This window comes from Rhinolophus sinicus, linkage group LG01 (genome assembly GCF_036562045.2).
Source record: "Rhinolophus sinicus isolate RSC01 linkage group LG01, ASM3656204v1, whole genome shotgun sequence".
Taxonomy (NCBI): Eukaryota; Metazoa; Chordata; class Mammalia; order Chiroptera; family Rhinolophidae; genus Rhinolophus; species Rhinolophus sinicus.
Genome location: NC_133751.1, coordinates 80,474,596 through 80,494,272, shown reverse-complemented (window position 1 = coordinate 80,494,272; position 19,677 = coordinate 80,474,596). Strand labels below are relative to the sequence as shown.

Sequence of the window (19,677 nt, the reverse complement as noted above, 5' to 3'; positions counted from 1 at the left end):
AAATAGAGCCATTTTAAGGCTAAGTTATATGAGGCCTTTTACGGTGATTCTAGGACAGCGAATTAAGCTGTCCTTACATTTCAGACATGGTGGGTTCAGCCTTTGCTTCTTCTACAAGGCAGCAGAATCCTTTGCTTAAGCCTCCTAATGTTTCATTTGATAGTTGTCCTCTGGACTAGAGCTGTAGTTAAGTTTTATTTGACAGGTTTTTCTAAGATTTCAATCACACTGTATATTCTTTTCAATTAAGGTATTAACTGTTTGGGGCTTGAGGCTGTGTACAATGAAGGTTTAATAAGTATTTCTCTCCCGAGTAAATGTTTAGAAGTCCATGTTTATCAGACTAGGCCACCCACATATGCTTTGGGAACAAGTATCTCATTTGGATTTTTTAAAAAAGCGTTTATCTCCTCCCCCAGAAACCCAAACACCCAACGACGGGGATTATTGCCATCACATTGGCATTTCACATATGTCATGAAGTTCACCTTGCTGGTTTTAAATATAACTTCTCTGACCTCAAGAGCCCTTTGCACTACTATGGGAATGCCACCATGTCTTTGATGAGTAAGGTAAATACACATACATCCTGTGGTATTACCTTTGATCTTTCGAGTTGGTAAGCCTATTTTCTCTCTTCTTACCATGTCATTTTATTGAGGGAAGAGCTTTAGAGAGGTTGAGAGCTTGATAGAGCTACCAAGTGCTGAAATTAGGACTCGAGTCCAGAGTTCTTTTTATTACAGCACCAATTCCCAATTCTCCCTTGGGAGAATCTCTTATGGTCAAGTATCATCAAACCCACATAGGGACCAAGCCTTAGCTTAGATACTGCATCATATTTGTATTATTTAAATATACATATAACCTACTGTTCGAGATATTAATTCACTTTAACGTATTGCCATGCTCACAGTAATTATCTTCATGTATTTTTTGTTAAGTAGACAGAAGGTCCATATTTTAACCCCATGAAAGAATTGTCAGGGTCAGAAAGCTCAGAAAGCTTGTAAACCTTTATACTAGATCATGCTTCTCTTGAATTAGGGATCAATGGTAGATTTGCTCCTTAAGATGTTTATTTTAATTGACTGAACATGAAGTTTTCTATTTTCCTAATTCTAATTTAGATTAGTGGCATATCACACGTGATAGGATTAAAATGTTATCTGTACATTTTTAATATTGAAATATGGAGGATTTGCTGTAAAGGGTATCAGTATATCCCATGAAATCAGTCCTTTTAAGTCATCATCCCCAAATGCTACGTAAACTGACGAAGTGATATAATTCAGGTTCGATCTTAATCCAGTCCTTTGGTGCCCTCCCTGACAATGTAAGACAAACAGTTGAGTAGTTCACGAGTTAAGATGCTTGAAACAGATTTCAGGCTCATTTCTCCTCAGCCCTAATCATTCCTGCAGCACACTTGGTATTTCTGCAGTCACCTAAAGAACAGAACAGTAAATCACCTTCCTGACAAAAATTTGGATATCCATCAATAGAACAGAATTATTTTTTTAAGACACATCTTAAACGGAACAGTGCTTTATAGCAATTATCTCCAGGCTGATTTCTGAGTTCTAGGTGCTGCTTTTATTAAAGTGATCAACCATTTGGATTTATAATCTTGGTCTCTAGATTTCCACCATGATTCAGTAGACTAGGGGACAAAGGGATGTGAGGGAGCCTTTTACTTATATGATGGTTTAAGTAGAAATAGTGGGCGTTAGGGAAAGTGCTGGGACCTGAATTAGTCAAGATGAAAACATTAGAAAGGTAACAGAAGTTAAAAGTCCATGCCACATGCTACTTGATTTCCGTTCAGAAGCTTTTTAGATAACAGCATATTCTATTGCTGCTGCTGTTAATATTTTGAGATTGGGAGAGATGACGGTTTTATTTTTATTTTTTAGAATGCATATCACAATGTGACTGCAGAGCAGCTCTTTTTGAAGGACATTATAGAAAAAAACTTTGTAATCAACTTGACTCAAGATTGACTCTACAGACTGAGCAATCAACATGACTCAAGATTGACTCTACAGACTCAGCTAACTCAGTATTTTTATTTTTATACTGAAATTTTTAGTTTATTTTTAAATGTCAGATACACTTGTCATGAAATTATATATACGAGTATTGTTTATTGCTGCCTGGTGATTCATAACCACCAGCTTAATTTCTGTGAATATATTTAATTTATGAAAACTAAGCTAGCTATCAGGGAAATAAGTTTTGATTGTCTTATTTTAAAAATAAGGTAATTTTCTGAGGTGTTCGACTTCCTGCTCAGTAAGGGGATTTAAATTCACTGCAACCAATTTGAATAGAAGATGACATTTTGAGAGGTATAATTTGGCTCCTATAAATTGATGGAGAATTTGCATGTGCTTGTGCCTTGATGTACAAACTGGAAGCACTTCAGGCCTACATCTGGATGATTGTTTAGTTTCTTCCTTTTCTATTTGAGGAACCTGGTTTTAATTCACAGGAGCATGGATGGTTATGGAAATCTAAGACCGTGTTTCCCCCCAAATAAGACATAGCCAATCAGCTCTAATGCGTCTTTTGGAGCAAAAATTTATAAGACCGGGTCTTTATACTGTAAGACCCGGTCTTATATTAAGTTTTGCTCCAAAAAACGCATTTAGAGCTGATGGTCCAACAAGGTCTTATTTTCAGGGAAACACGGGATCATACTGGATTAATCAGACTTTTCCCCTTGCAATTAAGTCACCCATGATTCTGATGAGTAATTAGGTAGACTGAAGATGGTATTTTTTGTTCTTAAGTTGAAGGAAATAGGCAAACCATGAAATTCTGGATGAGTACCTAACCAAAGAATGCAATTACTAAATAAAGTCTGGCGACTGGATTATTTTAAAGAAATAAAAAGCTTATACAAATAAGCTGAGTTAGGCAAGCTCAAGGAGGAAATTCTTGAACACTGGTTTTCCCTGGTTTAATTCTTCATATTTTAAAAGTTTACTATAATATGAAGAAGACATGAGTAAGTAAACACTTAACAAGTCAAACTGTTTTTGGATTTAAATGGTATTTTCATGAAAAATCTCATCTTTAAATGAAAAGCTTTCCTGGCTGCTACCTCGGGTGCACCAGAGGAGAATCCGACGGGATGCGAACAAGCCAGACCTACAAATGTGGTGAGCCGTCCTCCTTCCCATTTTACTGCATATAAGGCTTTGGTGGGGTGATTGAGAAAGGAAGAGAACAGAAGTTACAAGAATGATGGAATTAGAAGCTGTGAGAGGAGGTACTGATAGTGTGCTAAGGTCCGGCTGCCTGCTGCCTGAAAAAGTTAAATATCGAGAGACAAGTTGGTGGAGAAAAAAGGTTTATTCAGAATGCCGGCATTCTGGGAGGATGGCGGACCCGTCCAAAGGCCATCTCCCCGTTGCTAGAACAGGCAGAAGGTTTTATAGGGACACAGGAAGAACAAAGGAAAGGGGGAATTAGTTAGGCAGGTCTGAGAGCTGACATTGCTTCCTGGGGTCTGGTCTGTTTGAAGACAATATTATTTCCGGACTCTGGACTCGGCCACCGTGGCCTGTGCTTATGTGTCAACAGTAAAAGCTGCAAGAAGTTGTAAATCGGATTTCGGTGTCTGGATACCTGAGGATAAGAAATTGCCCTTTCTAAGTTAGGATGTTGTTAAATTAACGAGGTATGGATAGCCTTGAGAAAGGGAACAGAGTTCTTCAGTTAATCAGAGAAAACAGATGAGTATCAGGATGGCTCAAACTGCACACAAACCAAGTCTAATTATAGGTGGCGAGATAGTGAGCTATGCGGTGAGTTAAACTGCAAACTAGTTAAGTTGGACTATGTTAATGATTCCCTGAATTTCACCCTTACCGTATGAGTTGAGAGAATATCTTCTGAACAATAATTAGCACGGGGAGACAGTGATGTTGTTACTGACAACCAACTTGCCTTGGAAGAGAGTGTGTAAAGGGTGAAATATTAGAGCAGAAACAGAAATAAAGCACTTAGAAAACTAGTATAATAGTTGTCCTGACCCTAGACATTAAATAGGATTTACATTCTGTTCCTAGCATGTTTCCATAGTACCCCAGTTCCATTTGGTTCTTCTAATAACTTTCAGGTGGAAAGAGCAGGTCCTAGACTGGAGCCCACGCACGCAGTGTGCCTTTTCCTCCCAGCACACAGCCGTCGGCTGCAGCTTGACTGCTGAAGTTTTTTGATGTGAAGTAATTCTAGCTTCAAAAAGGATGCGGCTGGCTACAGAAAAAGTCAAAACCAGTGGTGGTATTTCCAAATGTTATTCTGAGTACTTTAATGGCGGCCAAAAAATTTCTGACTGATGTCAAAATTGAGGAATCTGGCATTTTGTGTAGTATAAGAAAAGGCTACAAGCTTCAAGGTGGTCTTAGTTAAGACAGAAAAAAAATCTGAGCAAGACACATATATACAGTTTATTAAAAACACATGAACACATTAAAATCTCACTATTTATACAATCTAAATTCTAGCAACATATACAAATACTGAGTGACTACAGTACATGCCGAGGTAAGAAAAGTACATTCTGGGAGAATATCACTGGCACTCAAGCCATTTTTATTTCTAATATGTATTTCAATATGTGTTTTGTTTCTACCTTTCCCAGTGCCAAAAAAAAAAAAAAAAAGAGAGATGAAGAAGAAACTAGTCACAAGTTGGATTAAGTGAGAATTGGTGCCAGAGTTGACCTAAAAAGTATTTTAATAACCATCCAACTATGATTTAGATTATGCAGTTTAGGGACTTCAAGTTCAGAACCATACGGTAGAGCTAATAGGTACTTTTTTTTCAGGTACTTTTTTTAAAATTTCTCTTAAGAATATGTGAAAAGCATAATCTATTCTTTCTAATTGTACCATCTGACCTGGTGTTTCCATAACCCTCTTGCTCTCCAGGTGACAATATGGAGCCAAAGCAAGTAATTACAGCCACTTTCCACTGAATTACAGCCATATTCATATTTAGATGAGCTCACTTTCTGCACCCTGATTGGGGGGAAGGACAAGTGTATACGTGTCATAATTTCAATTACTGTATAAACTCTCTACTTGAACCTTTTCATCAGCAAATAAACCCATTTTTCAATGCAAAGTGCAAATAGTGAAACATGAACTTAAATAACTGGACTAGACCCTGCAAATATAATAGGATCTATTTAGATTTATAGCTTTTAATAAAATATAAATCAGCATTCACAATATCTTATCTTTAATTGTGCTGGTTCCTAAGATCAAGTAACAGTGAAGTCAGTGTAATTTTATGAAACGTGTAGTGGCCACACTTATTGCACCACTGTCTGATTCTACTTTTAAAACTATTAACAGGAAAAAATTTAATCCAATAAACCACAGTGACTTAAGTCTTTTACATGTTTCAAGCAAAGAATAGAAATTCAAGGAAATTTTGTAAAAAAAATGGTTACTTACTTCACATTTTCAGTTACTTGATTGTCTCCAAAGCTGTACATATATATCTGACATATAAATGTAGTAAAAAAACAAAAAACAAACAAACCCAAAACTCTAATATGAAACAAACAACTAAAAGGAAAAGTACAAAACCAGAACAACCCTTTGTATCAGGCTCAGCTCTCACTTGGAAAGTAAAATATATAAGTAAAAACTAGGTCTCTGTAAAGATTATTGGTAATTAAAGGACAGCACAGTGAGATATGAATCAAGTCTTAAAACACGCATCACTTAAGAAAACATTTGCTTTTCAAAGAAAAAAAAGTTCCATGGGAGAAATAGGTGCACGCAATTAGACAAAAATAGCAAGCATCTTTTGGGAAAATGAAATAGTTACTGAAAACATTTCTCTTAAAGCTTCAAACAGGCGTATGATTTGAGGAAAAGTGTATTTTCTGTGTATAAAGGATGAATAAAAAAATAAAGCAATTGGTTTACTCTCTTCCCACCTGAAAGGGGATGACTGCATTAATACATGTGCTTTACACATTCATGTTTTAATGAAAATTCAACATCTGTGCTTTTTGTTTCAAATATTTTGAAACAAAATATGTATTTTTTTTTCAATGAATAAAATATGCCTCCAAGTGTATCTGGAAAAGGAAAAGCAGATGAAAATAAAACCAACAAAATCATACAACTTAGAGGGCAGCTGTAGAAATAAACAGTTATATTTTGAAGCAGTGTTTTGGATTACTGATCTACTCATGGAAGCAGCAAAATGAAGACTGTTCATCTTTAGTCAAATTTAGTAAATTCTGGCAACATCATAATCTGGTGGCCCAGGCCAACAGAAATGACTAGAGCCTAATGGAAAAGTACATTTCAATATTAAGTCTACAAACTAAGGTTTATAGAAGGGATGTCAAATTATAATCCTATGGTCAGTTTCTCATGTTGTGTTGCCAGTCTAAAGACTTTGCAACATGGTTTTTAAATTATACATTAATAAATTGCAGATGATTTCTATTTCGCCCATCTGAAACTAGTTCTGGGCAAGTGATGACAAAGAAGTTGCCCAGAGGTATCAAAAACTAGACATGACTATTCGTGTGCTAGGATGCTGTCACGTCTCTTCTTTAGGAATGATAGAAAGAACTACTTATACCTCTCACCAAACAGACGAGGGCATAGTCACGCAGAGCTGAAGAATACATATTGTGTTTATAGTTCTTGTAATAGGTTACTGTGGAAAATGGAAATTCGTAAGTATTTGACTAAAAATTAAAAAAAATATCTTGATTCAAAGGAAAATCTATAGATATAAGAGTATAATCAAAGAGGGCCAATTCTGGTTATTTTTTAAAGATAATTTACTTGTATATTACTTCTGAGGAATGATTTTTGCCTTTCACTGTGGCAAATATAAGTGGGTCCCATTTACAGTGTCCACTTAGAAGACCTCAACTTTTCACAGCTCTCCTAGGAAAAATCCCATTGCAAATAAACTTGGATGAGAGAGAGAGGATCTCTTGTATAGTCTTTTTTTGAATTGTCAAGTTCATGTTTCCATGCAGAGAAACAAACTTAGACATTAGAGGATCTGAATTCATGAGGTTGATGAAAACAAGTATCACCCACTGAAAAAACTCAGACATTTTATAAACACAAGAGTGGGGCTGGCCACCAACGGCCCCAGGTGGAACAAGCAGCGATGAGACCGGGTCATGTACCATGAGTGTTCAAAGCACTTACTTAAGAGTGTGAAAAAATGAAAACTAAATTACCCTGCTCATTACAAGTCAGAGTTTCCCACCTTTAGCTCTTCCTAAGGAAAAATGGACAAGAGTGTATGACTGCAATGAAAACAATGATTGTATCACGAATTGCTTTTTTTTTAAACCCAGAAAGCAATATAGGAACAGAAGATAGTACCCACCTTTCACAAAGAGAGCAGAATTTCAAGCCATTAGACATTTCAAGAACAGTACCATGAGTTATTGCCAGTCAGGCTTACAGAGCCATCTCTTGAGTTCATCAATGTACCTGCAGCATTGGTAATAAATACTTACTCTCAGTGATTTTCAATTTCTTTGAAGTGCACAGTAGGGAGCTTTTTCTGTATTAAAAATAGTGTTTTACAGTAGTAACAAACAGGATGTTCGAAATCTAACAGGCAAGCAGTAATTGTGCCACAATAACACTTGCAAAGCAAGATGGCAAGATTAGTAGTTTCCTGTACCTCGGTCATCACATTTCCCCCAACCACATCCGTGACAGATATGTAATACATTCTATATAATACTACCACTAATAGAAAAAAAAAGGCCATGTGCTTTCAAACGATGCTTGGTAAAAAGCAGCATCACCTTCAAAGGATTTCTTGAAAAACATCACTGTCACCATCCCTCCCTGCTCCTGATACCTCCTGCGTGCTCTGTGGCACCTGGTACACCAATTCATCTGGGGTACTTGGACCCGGCTTTCCACCTTTTGGGGTGTCATACTGGGCCCGGGCTGAGGAGCAGCTGTCAGTCCTGGACAGAAAGGTGTTGTACGTTCCCACTAAAGGAGGAGGTTGGTTCCCTGCAGCTTTGAAAGTGGACGTCGAGGGCAGACCAACTGAAGCTGCGGGGTGCCCCGATATATCCATGAAGATTGGGGTTGCATACTCAGGCCCAGTAATTGGGAGTGGTTCAGCATAGGCATGATAAACTTCTTGCACTGGGGAGTTGTAAGGGTCTAGATCAGCATAGCCTGTTTCTTTTCCTTCTTCGGGTTTAAAGGTAGACCTCTGATGAAGTGTGCCAACAATTCCTCCCACAAGCGGCTGTGCATACTCTGGATATCGCAAAAGATAAACAGAAGAGTTACCGCATTCACATGGGGATTGTACAGTTTAGGGTGGCAGCAGCAGGCTTACACCAAAAGCAAACACTTTGTCATGGCACTTCTGTCGCTCTTAAAACAGACCGATGGATTTCCCTGTAAGAACCAACTTCCAAAATCAAAGAGGTTATCTTGTATCTCCTAGTAATGTCAATATGACAGAAAGCCTCATTCATGTAATTTTGCACAAACAGTGTTTGTGTCCTTTAGATTTATAGACAGTCTTTCATTAGAAAAGAAAATTTCCATTATTGGAATAATATTCGTTTTAGAATACAATTTCAGAGATTTTTTTTCTTTTCAAGTACGAGGAAATGTTTAAAATAAAATGCAACCTAGGTTAATAGGATAAATACTGTAAGACTTGCCATGTCTTTCCTGCTCTTCTTTTAACACCCTCATACCCCCAATGAAACTAAACAAAACTCCAGGTAAACTGACACAAAATGCCCGAGTTTTTAGAAACAAATGCTCCAATTTTATGGACAGAACATCTGAGGCATGGAAATGACTTTTTCAAGGTCATCTGTTCTACCTTTGGAAAAGAGCTCCTCTCTCACACATGAAAAAAATAAAAGATACCGCAAACCCCAAAGCACCTGACCGCAAACAGCAGTTTCTCCCTCTACCTCGTGGCTGACGGCTGCCAAGGAGTTACCTGCAGAGTCAGTTTGCAGCACTGTGGTCACTTCTCTTGGACTCAGGTGATTGACTTCACTGCTGCTATAGCGAACTGGGGTTTCCTCGTGTTCCACTGACTTGGCGGGGAGAAACTGCTTCATTCCTTTCCACCAACCTTCATTGTGATTGAAAGCAAAAGAGACCATTAAATAAAAACCTGTCTGAAATGATAACAGAGAGGAAGCCCATTGAAGTCACTTCCGTAACAGATATGTATACAAACCAGCCTTTATGTGCAAGCTTTCCTTATTGTGGTAAAATACACATGTAATGTAAAATTTACCATCTTAACCACTTTGAAGCATATGGTTCAGTGATACTAAATATATTCACACTGTTGTGCAACCATCACCATCATCCATCTCCCTGACTCTTTTCATCTTGTACAACTGTAACTCTATACCTGTTAAACATTAACTGCCTAGTTTCCCCTTCCCCCAGCCCCTGGCAACCACCATTCTACTTTCTTATCTTAATGATTTTGACTATTCTAAGGACCTCATGAGTGGAGTCATACAGTATTTGTCTTTTGGGAACTGGTTTATTTCACTTAGCATAACGTCTTCAAGGTTCATCCATGTTGTAGCATATTGCAGAACTTCCTTTTCAAGGCTAAATAATAAATATTTCATTGTGTGTATGTGTGTGTGTCTCACATGTTACATGTGCATCCATCAGTTGATGGACATATGGGTTGCTTCCAAATTTTAATTGTTGCGAATAATGCTGCTATGAACACGGGTATACAAATACCTCTTTGAGATCCTACTTTTAATTATTTTGGGTATATATCCAGAAGTGGAATTGCTGGATCATATGGTAATTCTATTTTTAATTTTTTGAGGAACCGCCATACTGGTTTACACAGCAGCTGTTAACATATTACATTCCCACCAATGGTGCACAAGGGTTCCAATTTCTCCACATCTTCACCAACACTTCTTTTGTGTTTTTGATAGGTGCCATCCTAATGGGTATGAGGTGGTATCTCATTGTAGTTTTGATATTCATTTCCCTAAAGATTAGTGATGCTGAGCATCTTTTCATGTGCTTATTGGCCATTTGTATATATTCTTCGGAAAAATGTCTATTCCTTTGCGCCCATTTTTTAATCGAGTTGTTTGTTTTCTGGCTTTGAGTTTTAAAAGTTCCCTATATATTCTTGATATTAACCTTTAATTAGATATATGATTTGTGAATATTTTCTCCCATTCTGTGGATTGTCTTTGTACTCTGTGGATAGTGTCTTTTGATATACAAAATTAAAACATTTTCATGACGTCCATTTTGTCTATTGTTATCTGAGCATTTGGTGTCCTGTCAAAGAAATCACTGCCAAATCCAATGTTGTGAAGTTTTTGTCCTGTTTTTTCCTAAGAGTTGTACTGTTTTAGGTTTTACATTTTGGTCTTAGATCCATTTTAAGTTACTTTTTGTATATGGTGTCCGATTAAGGTCCAACTTCATTCTTTTGCATGTGGATATCCAGTTTTCCCAACACCATTTGTTGAAAAGACTGTCCTTTCGCCAATGAATGTCTTGGCACCTTGTCAAAAAATCACTTGTGAGGGCTTATTTCTGGACTGTCTATTCTATTCCATTGGTCTCTATGTCTGTCTTTATGCCACTACCACACAGTTTTGATTACTGTAGCTTTGCAGTGATTTTTGAAATCAGGAAGTGTGAGTCTTCCAGTTTTGTTTTTTCAAGATTGTTTTGGCTTTTTGGTGTCCTTAAAATTCCATATGAATTTCAGGATGGACTTTTCTATTTCTGCAAAAATTTCACTGGGATTTTGATAAGGATTCCTACTGAATCTGTAGATTGCTTTGGGTGGTATTGACATGTTAACAATATTAAATCTTCTAATCCCTGAACATAGGATGTATTTCCATTCATGTCTTTTAAGATTTCTTTAAGCAATTTTTTATAGTTTTCATTGTTTAAGTCTTTTCCCTTTTTGGTTAATTCCTAAGTATTTTATTCTCTTTGATGCTATTGTAAATGGAATTGTTTTTGTAATTTCCTTTTCAGTGTTGATTGTTCGTGTATAGAAGTGCAACTGATTTTTGTGTGTTGACTTTGTATCCTCCTACTTTGCTGAATTCATTTATTAGTTCTAACAGTTTTTTTGTGGAATCTTTAAGGTTTAGCTCTTCAAATGTTTGGCAGAATTTACCAGTGAGCCGTCATGTCTAGGACTTTTCTCTGTTGGGAGATTTTTGATTGTTGATTCAATCTCCTTACTAGTTATAGGTCTATTCAGATTTTCCATTTCTTCGTGATTTAGTATTGATAGGTTTTGTGTTTCTAAGAATTTGTATATTTCATCTAGGTTATCCAATTTTTTGGTGTGTGATTGTTTATAGTATTGTCTTATAATTCTTTTCATTTCTGTAGAATTGGTAGTAATGTCTCCAATTTCATTTCTGATTTTAGTAAGTTGAATCTTCTCTTTTTTCTAAATGCATCTAGCTAACAGTTTGTCCATTTTGTTGATCTTTTTGAAGAACTGACGTTTCGTTTCATTGATTTTTCTTTATTGTTTTCCTATTCTCTATTTTGTTTCTCTCTAATCTGTATTATTCCCTTCCTTATAGTAGCTTTGGGTTTAGTTTGTTCTTCTTTTTCTCTTTCCTTAAATTGTTCAAGATTATTTTTTGCTTTGATTGAATATCCCGCACAAAGCAGACATGGTAGAAATCTCTATCAAAAGCATATACAGAAGCAGATCACTGCAGTGCAGCCGTATAGTTTGTTTGTTGTAGGGGGGGTTTTAATAAATTTTTCTCAAAAAATACTTTCCAAGATATACCCTGGGGGGTTAGCGGCATGTGATTAGCTCCTACTACTGCTCTTTCCTACGCTGGTCACAGGGGTGAACTCTTTTGGTTCCTAACAGTTGTTCAAGACTGGGAAGAGGGAGACACATAGAGGGCCTCTGGTGTCACTTGCAGCAATGTGCCACCTGCCACTGCCACACAGAGGAGGACTATTCAGAAGGTGACAACACATCATGGTAGACTTCACGAATTCCTAAACTGCTGAGTCCCCTTGGTAAATATGCCAACCAGAGTAACAAACCACACTGTTACCAGGACCACAATCCTTTGCTTCTCACACAGGACTTAAAGAAAGCTGGTCCCCTGAAGAGAAACAGATACATGGGACAAACTGGACAAGTTTTCCAGAAAAAAAATAATTACTTTGTATTCTATTACTTATTGACTAGAACAGATTTTACAGAAAAGTAAATATGATCAGAACAGGAGGAATGCCATTTTTCTACCAGTGCTGGAAATTTTAAGTGATCCTGAAAACAACTTTCCTCTTTCACTACTGTAACCTGGAAGTGGGGGACTTCACTGATGGAAAGAGATGCAAAGTCGTGAGTTACCTGCCCGGTCCCAGTAAGGTAAATCATAGGTGCCTTCAGTTTTTTTCTTTCTGGAAAAATACAGGAAAAAAAGTTAGCAAATAAAGTGAATTCACTTGTAAGATAGCTCTGAAATGGCAGGATAAACACCAAAGTTAATAATTAGTCAAGAGCACACATTTCCACTTGTTGATTTCATTTGACTTTGTCGAGACTCATAAATTCTGGACTCTCAGTAAGTATTAAACTGTCTCCTGAGACAGTTATCTTCTTACCCTGCTATTTCAAAAGGAATAAAGGAATAAAACAGGCTCAGTCTGTAGGTAAAAAGACTGAATCGAATTAAAGACCCAGCCCTGACATGTGGGTTTTTATGGGGAAATCACGTTAGCTCGGATTTGGTTTCAAATACAAAATCGGCAAATCAACAAAATTCACAAAGTTCATAGAACAAAAATCCCCCCACTTTCTTTTGCATTGCTATTTTTTCCAACTTCCTGCTTTTCTTCTCCGGTCCTTTATCCCAGAGAAGTTTTGAATGTCATATACCCTTAGTTGCATAGACTGAATTCCCCCAACCATCCCAGGATGAGTCAACTGTGTCACTAACAGTGACAAATGGCAGAGAGAGGAAAAGAGGATTCTCCAGGCCTGGGAGGTGAGAGCCACATGTACAACCACAAAGAATCTCCCTCATCCGACCCTCTCAATTCTGACATATCCTCCCAGGAGAAATCTCCCTTTCCCCCATTAAGAATTACTGTCTACCAAGAGCCTGTTGCAAAGGAAAAACTAAGCAAACGAAAGGACGTTTTCTGATTCAAGCACGTAAATCTAATTAAACCGGGTGCTTTCAAGCCAAAGAGAAAGCAGAAATTATTGTAGTGTAACGATGAGGACAAGACGGTTATGTGATTTGCGCAAGATCATAAACGTGGCTTTCTCCAAGAGCCTGAGCCATGTGCTTTTCCTACTGGGAAACATTCTTCTCCAGGATTGGACTGTTTTTAATATTCATGTTAAAAACGTTCTCATTTGAGAGTCTGGCTGTATTTAAAATATAATTATTTCATTATTCCAAAGTAAAATATAATGTAAAATTTGTGGAAGAGATGGTAGGCGCTGAAGCTGTTAAAAACCGTAATGTAAAAAAAATACTAAAATGCTGGTTTAATAATTAAGTACTTTTCTCCTTGAAAATCCTCTAATTACCATAAGACTTCAACATAAAAGGAAACTAATAATCTTTTCTGAACAGAAGTTAGATGCTCTGTATGGCTAGGACAATTCATTGAATAGTATGATTATTAGCCAAGGGTTGTACTATGAGAGATTTTCTATAATCTCAAGTAACAAAGCTTCATGTCAGTTATTCATTACATGTATAGTGCTTGGAACAGTGCATGGCATGGGTTAAGGATTCAGTAAGTTGCAGCTGTTTTTATTATTATATTATTCTCCTCCTCACTATTTTCCACAGCCCTTTAATGGCATCTCCTCCTTTACTCCTTGTAATGAAGCCCACTGTCAGCAATTTCAACTACCATGCTCAGAAGTAACTTCAATTCTGCAGCTCAGACCTTTTGTCCTGAACAGACAGACACGTATTCCTTCTGCCTCCTGGGAGTCTGAATGTCCGCAGGGTTCCTTAAACACCACCCCAGACTGAAGCCCAAACTTGCTTCCTGCCTCCCTCTCATTAACTCTCCTCCCCAAGAGTCAGCCCATGGCCCCTGGGCTCTAACCGCAGTGGATGAGACTGTACCGCTGACCAGATGCTCAGAGGCAGCCATGGTTAAGAGCACGGGCTCTTCGGCCACATCCCAAACTCCACTCTGTTGGGTACTGGCCAGGCGACCTTGGGCAAGTTATTTAAGCTATCTCATTTTCTTCTTCTGTAAAATGGGATTTATAACAGTACATTTTTCATAGGTTGTTTTGAGGATTAAATTAGTTCAAACATGGAAAGCATGTATAAAGTAACACGTACAATCAGCATTTTGTTTTTCTGTAAAAATTAGCTGTTGCTGCTGTTCTCATCGTTCTATTGTTGCCTTCTGGTCCTCTGAAAGCGTTGTGAGCTTTCTTTCTTGGCCTTTCCGAATGCTTTCACCCTCCTCTTTTCTACTGCCCTCACACTAACTTGTCAGGTCCCTGCTTAGACAGCCTTCCCAGCACCATGAACCAGGAATGCGCTGGGATGCATGTCGGTCCCACGGCGACAGTTTCCTGCACTGTATTCTCTTCCATTCTGTAAGCTCTGGGGTTCACTACTGGACTCCCCACACACGGCTCAACACTTGGCGCAGGAAGGACCTCAGATATTTGTTGAACGTCTGAACAAATGAAGTCAGTGTCTTGCTCCACCAAACCTCGCCTCCTGCTCTGTTAATTCAGCTCATGACCTCTCTACTGGTCCAACTGCACAAGCCAGATGCTTCGCATCATCCTAGATCCCTCCTACTTCTTCCACATGACAGTTCGTCACGCATCCCAACAATGTCACTAGGACCTCTCTCCCTCGCCATCTGTCTCCCTTTCCTAGACTCGCTGTGCTACATTCCTGCATGGCCTTCGTAGTTTCCTAATTCATCTTGCTGCTTCTTCTACTCTCTCCTCTTCAATCCATCCTTCAAAACTCCTGCCACTATCTTTCTACAAACATCTGATTAATACCACCTGTGTGCCTAACACACTTCAATGATTTCCCCATCTACAGAATGAAATTCAAATTTCTCTCTCCCAGAAAGCCCTCCAGGATCCTGGCCCAGTCTGCATTTCTAGGGTGAATTCTCAGTGCTCTCCTGCGCCAAACCCACACGAGATGACTCACTATTCTGCCTACATCCCACACCTCTGTGCCTTCACTCAAGCAATTCCCTCAGTCTGGGCCATTCCCTACCTTCCACCATCTAGCCAAATTCAACTCATTCTTTTTGGTAAAACATGCCAATCTTGAAACATGCACTCCTCTTTCTTGAAGAAAAGTTTTCAGATAACGCTCATCGTTCTTGCATATGTGTTCCCCAGTACTTCATACATAGCTTACCAGACTATATTATAGTTCCTTCTTTTGTGCGAGTCCACCCTGCTAAACACCTTGGAGACAGGAATTGTGTTTCATTCTTTCAGTATATATTACTAAGCACCTCATATGTATCAGACACTGTTCTTATTAATGTGTATATTCCAGCATGCACTGCAGAATTGGATACAATAAAGGTACTCAGTAACTGACTGTGTAACTGAACATATTTTTTATGTGAATAAAGGAGAAACATATGTATTTTTATTTTAATGACTATCTTAACTCTCCCTCCCAAAAAGATGACTGGTAGTTCATCTTTTATACTTGCTTTCTGTTTCGCATTGGGCAACATCCCCTCTAGGACCAGTTAGGCGGGTCAGTGATGCACTCACCTGTTTCTCCAATGCCAGGCGCAGACTAACACGAGGATGAGAGTGGTGAGGACCATGACCAGCACAGGGACCAGGACCGCGGCCAAGGCTATGTCTGAAACAGACCAGATGCAGAAATCAGGACGGGAAAGAATCAAAAGTAACCACAGCAGCATTCAAAGGTTTCTATCTCAAAAGATACCAGAAATAGTATTTACAAAATGAAACTGGGCATGAGTTGGCCACTGTAGAAGCTTTCATGGATACATGAAACTTTGTCATACTAATTGCTCCATCTTCGTATTACCTTAACATTTTTCATAGTAACTTTTTAAATCACCAAGACAATGACTGAAAGACAAATGGCAAATTGAGAAAATGTATTTTCTGCATCTGTGATAAAGGGTTACTAAAATACATGAGATATAATAAAAGTCAAAAACAAATGATAGGAAAATTGGCAAGATGAATGACATTAAAAAAATCAAGTGACCATTCAGCATGTTAGCCTCGCTAGTAATCAGAGAAACATAAGTTAAAACAAGAATAAGATGCTATGGGACGGCCAGATGGCTCACTTGGTTAGAGTGCAAGCTCTGAACAAAAGGGTTGCTGGTCTGAGTCCCACATGGGCCAGTGAGCTGCGCCCTCCACAACTAGACTGAAGAACAACTACTTGGAGCTGATGGGCCCTGGAGAAACACACTGTTCCACAATATTCCCCAATAAAATTAATAAATAAATAAATAAGATGCTACCTCTGCTTATCAAATTGGAAAATATTTAAAAGAACTAATTGTTAAAGAGGGTATTAGGAAACAGGTATTTTTATGGGAATATAAATTGATCCTTTCTGTATCATTTTGAAGCAACAAGTATAAAACCCTATTGCTTGGTGATTCCACATCTAGAATTTATTATTAGGACAAAATTAAGATGACATTCAAAGACGTATCTTTAAAGAGGTTTGCTTCTGTATCTGCAAAAGAGTGAAAAACTGGAAATAATCCAAATACCCAACAATGAAAGGGAGTAAGTACCTCATGGTAGCTTCCTTATAATGGTAGTAAAATATCACCCAGCCAATAGAGATGATGTTGCAAGATCATGGTACAATATTTATAGATATGGGAAGGTAACCATGGAGTATTAAGTATAGAAAGCCACTGTATCAACGGCAGAAACTGACACAATGCAGGAACCTGTAGGGAATAGGAGGTCATTTAATCCCCTTATAGGGGGTTACTTCAGGTAACAGTCTGGACCCAGGTAATAGTCTGCCTAAGGTTATTTGGGACAGAGGTTCTTCCTTCATCTGTCAACCCCCTCTTGGCCATAAAGATGACAGATAATAGTAGCAACTGCTGGTTTCTACTTGGGGCAAAGGGCCAGACACTATATTAGGCCTGACTGGGGGAACTTATTTACTCCTTATAAGTGTACAGAGAGAAAGAGGCTGACAACACAGGAGAGGAAGAAAATGAGCAATAACTTGAGGCCTCTGAGGAGCTGGATGGATGAGAACTAGGGCAGTGGTGAAGTGATCAGCCTTGGGCAGTACAAGGAACCTCCCTTTTTTACTGCAGTACACAGAGGGTACAGGTGAGTTTGTAGTTTCCACAAAAAGGAGTTTCCTTCTAATAGCTTCTACTTTCTTTGCGAAGTTGACGAGGTACTGAAAGTGACTGAAGATCTCTGGGTCAAGGGTTTAAAAAATATGGAGAAGTGACTATTGAGAACAGACAGAAGAGCCAACCAGGGAAACAAAGCTGATGCTGAGGGCCCCGGTGAGGGAGGAACTGGAAGTTACAGTGGCACGAATCTGACTATGACATGCTTTTCTCCAGCATCACTCTCAGCCTGGATGTAAAAATGGAGAAAGGAGAAGTGCATAAAACAGAAATCATGACTCAGGCTAGAAAGCACTAAGAATTCAGAGATGTAAATGTGCTTTTTTATCCCTAAAATTTGTGAAATTGGAGACAGAATAGTCAAGTTCAGATGGCTACAGTTTGATTTAACCAGAGGCTTTAAAACATCTGCTTAGGTTTGAAAAATAATAAAAAGTCTATACATCACTGTCCCAGAGAGAGGAAGACGAGTTCTTCAATTAAAAAGACCTGGTCATTCTTTCTTATTCATTTTAAGCTTACCAGGATCCTAGTTTTGGGAGAAAATGCTTTAAGGATACTTTTAATTTGGAGATTTTAAGATTCTATAATCAGATTTTAAGATGAGCAATACTTTTAAATGACGGGCCCTCCATCCAGGCATGTGATCTGGGGTTCTGCCTAAACACATGCCTTCTGCAAACTGGTAAGAAGCTCTCTCTGTGGATGCTAAGATCTCTTGGCTCTGAGAACTCTTGCTTCTCTCTAGATTCTCCTGCAGCATGAGAAAGAAATTGGTCTGTTTGGAAATAATTTAGAAGATAGGAAAGAAACTGACACATGGGAAGTTGGAGAAAGTTATCTGAATCCAGGCAAATTTTCAGAAAATGAGAATGATTACAGTTCTATGTGGCACAAGTCACTCTGAATGAACTGCTTTCTCTTCTCCTCGCTCTTGAAATGAGTGTGCTTTATTTATCTGCCAACACTGAGACTAATTCCTCGAGGACACTGATGCTTTTCTGCTTGTATTCCACTGAAATTGTTTTTCAACAACTAATAAATCAAAGAACTATTAGGTTTTGTATATGTTAATACTTATTTATCACTAACAACAAAATTTGAAAGTAAATTCTACGAAAACATTATACTTACAATCTGAAAAATTATAAACGTTAACATTTTTAAAGCGATCGAAGTTTTTTAATGAATATGTTAACACAGAGTATTTTTTTTTAAAGTATTAGTTTTTACCCAAACTTGTTTTTTTCCCCCTTCTCTTTTTGCCATCAAGTTCCCTATCCAGCAAATTAATATGTAATCAGGAAAAAAAGGTTTGTTTCCTGCTATGGCTTTAATTATTTCTAGAAATATTTCTAGGCATGACACTCCACGTATTTAGCTGTAGAGAGACAAAAATCGCAAGAGGAGGCCTAGTATACAGAAGCCATCTCTAAATATTTAAAGAACAATTCTACATGGCACCAGAGAATAAAACTTAGAGCAATGAATTATTTTTCCCTAAGGAAGGGAATCAATTTTTTTGCTATACTTAAAAAATTATAATGTAGAGGAAAAGAAACTGAGGGTTTAAAAGCTACAAATGTTATTGAAACTTAAATTGAAGACAAAATAAAACACTACTACATAACAGGTGTGAATGTTTAGTTTTTCCTACCTTTGGTTACATTTGGAGTTACAGTAGTGTTTTTGATATCAGGAGTGGCAGTTGTTTGTTCTGTCTGTGCAGGAAATTCATTGCTACTGCGAGGTTGTAGTGGTTGAATAAATTTTGGGGCACGACCTTGAAAAAAGTTTTAAAAGCTCTTTATTCTTTTATGTACGTCAACTTGATTAAAATAGTTACTGTAGAATGCTTTTAACATATTTATGGAAAATTATACCACAAATCCAGGGAATATCAAATTCTCACATTTAAAGGAGACATACCTTTGGCTATTTTTGGAGGGGCTGTAGTGTTTTTGAGGTCATTGCTGTTTCGAGGAGGTGGAGGTTGAGTAAGTTTTGGAGGACGACCTTGAAAAATAGTTTAGAAAAATTTACACACTTTGCTTATAAAAACCATAGTTGAAAATAGTAATTTTCAATGTCTTTAACATTTCCTAGAATACTTAATTCCACATAATAATTTTAAATCTTAGAAATAAATATGTCAGAAGGCTAAATATACTTTGCATTAAATGCACAAATATGCTGGGATTTCTCAATTTTGAAATAATTACATTGTCTGAGAGTCACCTCAGGA

General features: G+C 37.7%; 2 protein-coding genes across 5 annotated transcripts in view; one reads left to right on the top strand and one right to left on the bottom strand.

Moving 5' to 3' along the window:
- Positions 1 to 4,681, top strand: part of ST3GAL6 (ST3 beta-galactoside alpha-2,3-sialyltransferase 6) — a 29,833-nt gene extending 25,152 nt beyond the window's left edge. Inside the window, exons 7-9 of one of the 2 annotated variants that reach the window (XR_012496624.1) lie at positions 420 to 572; positions 1,917 to 3,167; positions 4,130 to 4,681. Coding sequence is in view for 1 of the 2 variants with exons in the window: in XM_074333031.1 (XP_074189132.1) it covers positions 420 to 572; positions 1,917 to 2,003 (240 nt within the window). In the remaining variant the exon portion in view is untranslated. Of the gene's footprint in view, positions 1 to 419; positions 573 to 1,916 lie in introns of both variants that reach the window. The other variant, XM_074333031.1, reaches the window with a different exon arrangement.
- Positions 4,438 to 19,677, bottom strand: part of DCBLD2 (discoidin, CUB and LCCL domain containing 2) — an 80,832-nt gene continuing 65,592 nt past the window's right edge. For all 3 annotated transcript variants that reach the window (XM_019756505.2, XM_074333022.1, XM_074333018.1), the window contains 6 exons: positions 19,362 to 19,448; positions 19,090 to 19,215; positions 15,823 to 15,916; positions 12,424 to 12,473; positions 9,004 to 9,141; positions 4,438 to 8,297 (listed from right to left, as the gene is read on the bottom strand). In XM_019756505.2, coding sequence (XP_019612064.2) covers positions 7,828 to 8,297; positions 9,004 to 9,141; positions 12,424 to 12,473; positions 15,823 to 15,916; positions 19,090 to 19,215; positions 19,362 to 19,448 — 965 coding nt within the window. In that variant the 3' untranslated portion in view covers positions 4,438 to 7,827. The remainder of the gene's footprint in view (positions 8,298 to 9,003; positions 9,142 to 12,423; positions 12,474 to 15,822; positions 15,917 to 19,089; positions 19,216 to 19,361; positions 19,449 to 19,677) is intronic.